Below are 8,987 nucleotides of genomic sequence, written 5' to 3' on the forward strand. Positions count from 1 at the left end.
ATTGTATCTCAAAACATCCAGAGCAAGATGATTCAAGTTCTTATAGGTGTTAGTTTATTAGAAGTAGTTCTATACTTCTAGCAAATCAAAGGCATGATCTCCTGACCAATCAAAATGAATTGTTAACGAAGAAAAGCCTCGCCTGTTAACGCTACATGTAAAGGGCAAATATTTTTACTCAAATACATACGAGCTAACCAAGTTATCCCATGACCATTATTAACTCAATCTGTGGTCACCCCAAAATGTCTTGCTATTGAACTTTGAACTTAAAATCTATTGTAAGGATATCATGACGTCAATCACTAGACCATCATGTGACAATTAAAATGAATTCAAGACATATATATGAACCCATATGCATTTCAAGACTATAGTTAGATTTATTTGCAATCTTTAGCTTCTTTATATTTATGATTAAATATAGAGGGTCTCGTAAACTTTCTTATACTTGATTTTTTTTTCTTTTTATTTTTTTGTAAGCGAGGAAATCCTCCTATGAACGAGCACATTGGCTCCCATATAGAAGGTAAAACCTCGGGTAATAAAGCACCCCGAGCGCGAGACCTGGTACCGGGTAAATTATGCTACTTGAAATTTTTGTTACAGTATAAAATAGGAGACACTATTTGAGTTTTATTATGTTAGGAGTTATATAAGAGATGTAAGCTTTAAAATAAATCCCACAATCAAAATTCAAAAAGGGAATTATAATAACATTATAATCTTTAAGTATGTATAAGATTTTTGTATATGGCTAGAGCTAAATACCTTTCCAGCCTATTATTCAGATCTCAGTGCAAACGAAACAAGCTAATGTACTCATTTTGAGTGTGTAAATGGCTTCTTATAAGTCTGCAACAAGAGTGAAGAACATACAACGCTTATGGAAGAAGCAGCCATGAGAGCTCCAGCCAACCAAGGAGGTAACCGGATTCCAAAAGGAAATAGAACTCCGGCTGCAATTGGCATGCCGAGTACGTTGTAACCAAGGGCCCACACATAGTTAAGATGAATACGTGAAATGGTTTTTCTTGAGAGATCAATGGCTGTGATCACATCTTCTAAGTTGCTTTTGATGAGAACTATGTCAGCTGCTTCAATTGCTACATCTGTTCCTGCACCAATCGCCATTCCAACGTTGGCTGCAACGAGAGCTGGTGAATCGTTTATTCCGTCCCCCACCATTGCAACTATTTTTCCTCTTGCCTGAGGATTTCATATATACTTAAATTTTTAGTTCGTATGAAAACACGTCGTAATTTGGAAATTTTCTACAAGTGACAAGATGACGTATATATTTAAGATTCCAAATTTCCAACTCAACATTTACATCAAACGGTCATATATAAAACATAGTCAAAGACAGAGAACCTTAGGAAATCATGTTTCATGTTTAATACATAAAAGACAGAAGAAAAGAAAAAAGAAAATACTTTGTAAATAAGAACTGAAGAGAACCATGTTTCACAGATTGGTTTAAAGAATTAAAGGATCACACTAATCAACCAGCTGGCTTGGATAAAGGTGTAGCAGTATTATGTTGTTAACAGATAAGAATACCACAGTGACTAAAAGTGGTAATTTCAACCCATTCACTTATGAACGGGTTGATCAGTATTATGCTTTTTCTTTAGTGGGTCAAATGTGCAAAATAAAATATGAGCTTGAGCAGAAATGGGTCACATGGGAGATATGGATCTGATGTTGCCCAAAATTTATTTTCAAACACGAATGCTCTAAATTTAATTAAAAATATTGGATTACTTATAATAAAGGTAGATATAACTTATGCGGCCACAGCTCATACACTAATTATCAATAAAAAATGTTTCTGTTCGACCCAACGTGGCACATTTTTAACGTGTGACTAATTTACACATTTTGACCCGTTAGTCCATTACCCAATCAGCCCATCTTGCACCTCGTCACTATACACAAAGCATTGTTAGTATTAGAAATGAGAGAAACAAGTTTACCTGCAAATCTTTAATCTTATCGGCTTTTCCCACAGGATCAATCTCAGCAAAAACACTATCAATTCCAACCTCCTTTGCTATGGCGGTTGCAGTTGACCAGTTATCACCAGTTACCATAATACTATTAATATTCATTGACCCGAGAAAAGATATCACCTTTGCCGCCTCTGGTTTCACCGGGTCAGTTACTGCAAAAGCACCAGCAACCTTCCCATCAACCGCCACTATTACACATGTGCGAGCCAGTTTTTCGTTTTCTGAAAAATAATTCTCAACCTCGGGATCTAATGGAACATTAGATAATCTCATAAGTTTCTTGTTCCCAATAAAAATCGTTCTGTCGTTGACTTTACATTCAACACCAGCTCCAGGGTGCACCTCAAAGTCTTTCACCCCTGTACCTTGCCCTGTTTGAGATTTATGATCAGGTACCCTGCTCTTGGCATGGTCCACAACTGCTTTGGCTATTGGGTGTTCACTATTTGACTAAACATATACATTTACAAACATTAATGAAACAAAGTCAATATGATTGTACTAATGATATTATTTGTGTACTTTATATTGATGGATCTATCAAGTAGAGGTGTCAAATTGGGCAGTTACGTAACTGTTTAAAAGGGTAAGTTTTGTACAGAAAATGGGTCGTGGATTAGATTTGAGATAACTTCTGCACAGAATTTGCGAAAATTAGTTATGTTTTAATAGTAAAAAAAAAAACTTATAAACTGACTTAAGAGATTTGATGCACTTTTTGAGAGACATTAAACCAGTTTCCTTTAAAGTTTTTTTTTTTTTTTTTACCAATTTGACTTTAACCCGTTAGTGATTAAAAATAAACCAAATCAACCGATTCATCAGTAAATGGAAAAATAATGCCACCTCTAATCTCAAATATCACACAATATAACAGATTGTAATATGTAAGTAGTAAATATTGCTTCAGATATTAACTCACCTCTACAGCAATTACAATATTACAGAACTCCTCCATTGGAATTTCAGAAAAAAGCACAACATTAACAACTTCAGGTTTCCCAACAGTCAGCGTTCCCGTTTTATCAAAAACAATTGTATTAACCTACAAATTCCGAATACGGTACAGTAAATGATTAAAAATTCCAAAGTGGACCCACAATAATAAACCATTAGGATTATAATTTACCTTATGGGCTTTCTCAAGTGCATTACCGCCCTTGATCAAGACACCTTGCGTAGCACCTTTACCAGTGGCAACCATAACTGCAGTAGGTGTGGCTAGACCCAAGGCACAAGGGCATGCTACAACTAAAACTGAAATTCCAAATTGAAGTGCAAGCTCAAACTCATCCATCGCCTTTGGTATCCAATGTTTAGGATAAAGTCCACATGCTCCAGGAATAAACCACGCCAACCATGTGATAACAGCAGCAGCAACAACCTAATAACCAGGATGTTTGCATTAGTCAATAATATTTACCAAATATAAAGAAAGCACATATCAAGACTTGAAGGCAATTGAATATACATAAATTGGATGTGAATATTCATATTAGGTAAAGGTGACAAAAATTGGCCAAGTGGGTGAGTGGGTGGGTGAGGTAGCTTGTCAATATGGGTCATGTGGTTGAGTTTGTCTAATTTTATTATTAATCTACAAATAACAAGATAACAATATGATTTGAAACCCAGGATAGTCACAATAATAATCAAGTTCTTTTAATGATATGGTGATATGGAAGAATATACACATTAAAGATACACTTTGTATGATTTTGGACCCATTTGACTCATCTCCTTCAAGGCTTTTTGTTTTCTAACCTGATTGACAGGTTAGAGATAGAGCGAACATCAACCCCAATCAAGGAATTCATATTATTGATAGAGCGAACATGCTATAAGACTCTAATATTACACTATTACCCTTCTATCTGCATCTATATCACCCAAAGCGCACACACACAAAAACCCATCTCACTACACTTACTAATCCTGGTGCAACTCTGATACAGATAGAGCATATTCTTGCTGACTAAAGAAACATATTAATCACCAGTCAATGTAAATGATTCATTCTTTGAAAAGCTACCAGTCACTTAGAAGGTTCCTACCGTTCCATTTCATATATCAAATTCATTTACACTTCAAGTGGTTATAGGCTAATATACTCACATAGACCTTCACAAGTAGTATGAAGTATATCAGAGGAACAAACTCACCGCAGGTACAAAAAACCTTGATATCTTATCAGCTAACTTCTGTACAGGTGCTCTTGCTAGTTGAGCAGCCTCAACTATCTGAACAATTTGTGAAAGTGCAGTTTCTGACCCAATATGAGTAACCTTGATCAACAAACACCCATTCTCATTCACAGTCCCACCTATAACCTATTTGTGTTTCCAGAAGAACATACTAATTAAATCAACTGTGTCAGAGTAATAAACATATGAATATGACAAAACAGACGTACCTTATCGCCAACACTTTTAGCAACTGGAATTGCTTCCCCTGTAATCATACTCTCATCGACAAAACCACGACCATCAATGATAATACCATCAACGGGAAATTTTGACCCAGGAAATATTTTTAATATGTCATTTTTTTGTATCAATTGAGAATTAATTTCAGTCTCTGAGATAATACTACCATCATCACCCATTTTTAAAAGGCAAGCTGTGTCGGGAGCAAGGCCAGTCAACTTTGCTAAAGCATCGGATGTTTTTCCTTTAGCTATAGACTCCAGATATTTACCTAAAAGAATAAATGATATCAACATAGTACTAGTCTCGAAGAAATCTTGTCCCTCAAATGCATCAGAAATTAACGCTTTTATAACTGTGTATACAGAATAAAAGTAAGCCGCATTAGTCCCAAGTGCAACCAAAACATCCATATTAGCAGATCTTCGCCTCAATGCATGATACGATCCCACATAAAACCTGTATTGAAACAAACAAAGTACAAGTGAATTATTACCATGAGTTCCGAATAATACCACAAATGGAGATACTAAGGTGTTGTTTGTTTTTAGGATGTTTTTGTCTGAAGATTTGCGGACCATGTCTGTAAAGAAGATGTGGCCTAAAAGTCTGTATGTATGCTGAATAGTGAAGAGTGTTTGTTTATATGTCTACAAAATAACTTAATCTGTCTGCAGCATTAAGAATCATATTTATAAGTCTACGAGTTTGCAGACAGAATAAGACATTATTTTATCTTATATCTTCAGAAAAACAAACAGTGTGCAACAAAAACATATGTGGGTACGCAGACATAAGATATAATAGATCTGCAAAGGGAAAAAAAACACCTAAGTGACCTTACCTTTTACCAATTACAAACTGCACTGGTGTGCAGAGGATCCATCTCAAAACCATTCCAACAGTAAGCATGTTATGAATTTTGTACATTAACCAATTCCCATAAGGAGGCATCATAGGAAGCACCATAGAAAACAATAAAAGTGGAACCGAAAAAACGCAGCTCCATAGAAACTGATTTCTGTATATTCTCATCTCATGGTTTTTTTCTGTTTCTTGTCGTCGTTCTGGCATGTATAAGCTTGCTTGATAATGAGCAGAGCCGGCACCAGTTTCTTGGATGAACTGTATAAGTGACCTGGGACCCGTGAAATCTGGATCATACCCAACACTCACCTTGCATTTTTCCAAGTCAAAGTCAACATGATTGACGCCACTTAATGACTCCAAAGAGGACTTGATAGCATTCATATCTTCTAGAGATACGATACCTTCAACTTTTATATGCACTTTGTTTCCATCATTCCCAGACCCTATAAGATCTGCTCCAAAACCAGCATCTTCTACTGCTTGAATGATGACATCAGTGTTGACAACATTTGGATCATAGTTTATCTTTGCTTCTTCAAGTGCTAAACCAACAACCGCCTTTTTTACCCCTTCAACCATCAATAGGACACGTTCAATTGACTCAGAGCAGCTAGTACACATCATTCCTTTAAGTCTAAGCCGGCATACTGCAATGTCTTGCTCTGAAAATTCAGTGACTTCGAAGCCCGCATCTTCAACGGTTTCTTTAATTGCTTTTAACTGATCATTTGATACATAGGACATATGTAAAAATTAGAAAAAAATAAAAATAACTTGCATATCAGAAGCAACTTCGGTGATATTCATATTGTTAGTCCATCGGCCTGGCATAAGTTGATATGTCTATTAACTTTTCAACTTAAAGCTAAACTAATTAAAGAAGAAATAAATATATCTTAATATAAATATGATTAAGACAGATAAAAATATTTGATGCAGTACAGTAACTTACACCAACAAGTTCTGGGATATATTTAACTACAGCCTGGCCTTGAAGGGGTGAAACGACAGCACTCTCAACACCATTCAGCTTATGAAGTACAGATTCAATGGACGATGAACATGATGTACATTCTATACCTCCTACTTTGAAGGTAACGGTTCTAACCCCTTGATTCACGCTACGAACTGGTTTAATATCAAGTACAACATCATCAGAGGGTTGCAAAAGCGGTATCTTTAAATCATCCTTCCCATTGACATCCATTCCTGTAACCAAAATCCCCAACAACAATCAGAATTAGATTATAATCATCCAATCATTAGATAATTAATAAAGTTTTGTATAAATTAATCCACATAGACATGTAGCACTAACATCCCATTCACTGTAGACCACAACTACTTAGCCAAGTAGACCTATGGCATTGAAAAAATATGACTACCCTTCCAATATTACACAGAAGTTAACAGCATACCTCAGATAAATATTGTTTGCTTGTTACATTCCGAATCTTAAGTAGTACATACGTTACTTTTCAGTTTCCGATGCAGATTGGATATTAAAAATTTTGGGTACTTTTGCATAAAAATAATTCATATGTGGAGCCTGTTAACAAATTTAAGCTACGTACCAATTCTTTTTTAAAAAATCTTCAAATCAAGATGACATTAATAACTTCTTTTTGTAGTGGATATATTCAGTTACAAACAGTTGTGTTGAAATTGATCCAGGCAAATGATCATGAAATATATGGGAAACCAAACGTAAAAAGTAACGATAAACTGCTTACAGCATGAACCTAAAGCCGAAAAAACCTAAAGCTACCAATTCTTTTCTAATCTATGTCAAACCTAGCGTCCATGTAAAACTGTATTGATCATGTAAAACGTAGCGTCCATGTACTAAAGATAACAAAATAAGCATTAACATCTAAAACTGCACTTACAACAAACGAATACAATTAACAGAAAAATGTAGTCAAAACATGATTACAGCTTCTATAATGAATCAAATAACATCATCACAAGTCTGAATTAACAACATATGTAATCATCAATACAGACCTGATGTTAATTGTATAGACGATAACTTATTTCAGCATAAACCTAAAATATTAGCATATCATCAATTAACAGCGTTATAACATACTTATACTTAATAATAATTAAAATAAAACATAATCGCAGCACAAAAACGAATCAATAAACAAAACTGATGTATATAATTGCGAGATGACCTATTCAGCTATAGCGATCAGTAATTAGGGTTTTAATTAACAGCGGCGGTGAGATAGCAGGGGATGTGCAGTATAGATAATGGAGGCGTATGTCTCTTGTTATTTTATGCTTTTAATTTTTCAAATATTCGAATATAAATAATTCTTCAAATTCCCACCAAGGATAATAACGTCCATTGTAGGTTGTAGCTTCCTTTAGCTTTTTTTGTTTGCAGGCCCACTTGACATTTGTGTAATACGAGTAATAAATAATAAATAATTAATATTTATCTCGCCGGCTAAGACTTTTAATAAATTTTTAGCTTTGTTAATATTATTAATATTAATTAATATAATATTAATACAAAATTACAATGACAGCCCAATGTGATTTGCAACAACTGCATAGACCGTCTCTGAGACTGGCGATTGTCAAAAATTTACGTTAAATCTTCTCATTTGCTAGGTGCACGACGGTATTTTCGTCAATTTACCTATCAGCTTGTTCCACTTTATCTTTAACAGCATCGGACATTAGACATTGTTCATCCACAAATTCAAAACCATCCATATAACTCTATTTTTCCGAAACCAAAATCAAAAACTCAAATCCAAATCTAACTCAAAATTCAAATCTTGTAATAAAAGTCGTAAGTCGTAACACCTATAAAATAAACAAACAAACCAAACTTCATTAGAAAATCAAAAATAAACCAAACCAAACCATGGCAGTCACTCATAAGTCATAATGACAAATATGGTAACACTTATATAAAGAAACAGACAATCTCATAAGAAACTCAAAAGGAAAAATTGTAATTGTTATAATTGTTGACTAGACCTGCAATTTAATACAAACTACAAGGATTGTCCTTGTAATTTTGTCATATTAATATTAGTAGTAGACGCTTATCATATCTTCGTATAAGCGTGGTAAGGTTTATCATGTTCTTATTAAGACTGTGGTTAACCCGGCGCCATCGGGCGAAAATTGCTTCCATCGCGCCCCAATAGCGCCCTAACGGAGCGTGATCGGAGCAAATTTTTCCGGCGTGAGGGATAGCATCACCCCCACCATCAAGAATTGAAAACCAATTGGGGGTTTCCACGATTTTTCTTGTTTTTCTTTTTTCTTTTTTGCTTTCTAATTTTGTAATGACTCGTCCTAATCCATCTGGACGAATACATTACATTTGGTTACATCGCGAGGTACTTGACCTCTATATGATACATTTTACAAACATTGCATTCGTTTTTGAAAGACAAACTTTCATTGCAACGAAAGTTGACGGCATGCATACCATTTCATAATATATCCAACTATAATTGACTTAATAATATTCTTGATGAACTCAACGACTCGAATGCAACGTCTTTTGAAATATGTCATGAATGACTCCAATTAATATCTCAAAAATGAGCAAATGCACAGCGAAAGATTTCTTTCATACCTGAGAATAAACATGCTTTCAAGTGTCAACCAAAAGGTTGGTGAATTCATAGGTTTATCATAAACA

The 8,987-nt window shown here is 34.7% G+C and overlaps 1 protein-coding gene across 1 annotated transcript; it reads right to left on the reverse strand.

The window, feature by feature from the left end:
- Positions 1-687: 687 nt before the first annotated feature.
- LOC139844027 (copper-transporting ATPase HMA4-like) lies at positions 688-7,612 on the reverse strand. Its single transcript, XM_071834230.1, has 9 exons — positions 7,492-7,612; positions 6,264-6,520; positions 5,286-6,031; positions 4,429-4,900; positions 4,178-4,345; positions 3,145-3,399; positions 2,938-3,060; positions 1,980-2,465; positions 688-1,209 (listed from the first exon to the last, which is right to left on the reverse strand). Exons 2-9 carry the CDS (start codon positions 6,516-6,518, stop codon positions 823-825), a joined length of 2,892 nt encoding a protein of 963 aa, XP_071690331.1. The 5' UTR covers positions 6,519-6,520; positions 7,492-7,612; the 3' UTR covers positions 688-822.
- Positions 7,613-8,987: the final 1,375 nt, after the last annotated feature.

This window comes from Rutidosis leptorrhynchoides, chromosome 4, assembly GCF_046630445.1.
Source record: "Rutidosis leptorrhynchoides isolate AG116_Rl617_1_P2 chromosome 4, CSIRO_AGI_Rlap_v1, whole genome shotgun sequence".
NCBI lineage: Eukaryota > Viridiplantae > Streptophyta > Magnoliopsida > Asterales > Asteraceae > Rutidosis > Rutidosis leptorrhynchoides.

Excerpts from the sequence above, each read along its gene's own strand:
- LOC139844027 (XM_071834230.1), bottom strand. The coding sequence starts at position 6,518 with ATGGATGTCAATGGGAAGGATGATTTAAAGATACCGCTTTTGCAACCC. Across the intron at positions 6,032-6,263 it reads ATATCCCAGAACTTGTTGGT|TTAAAAGCAATTAAAGAAAC; the intron begins GTAAGTTACTGT and ends TCAAATGATCAG. Across the intron at positions 3,400-4,177 it reads CAAGGTTTTTTGTACCTGCG|GTTGTTGCTGCTGCTGTTAT; the intron begins GTGAGTTTGTTC and ends CCTGGTTATTAG.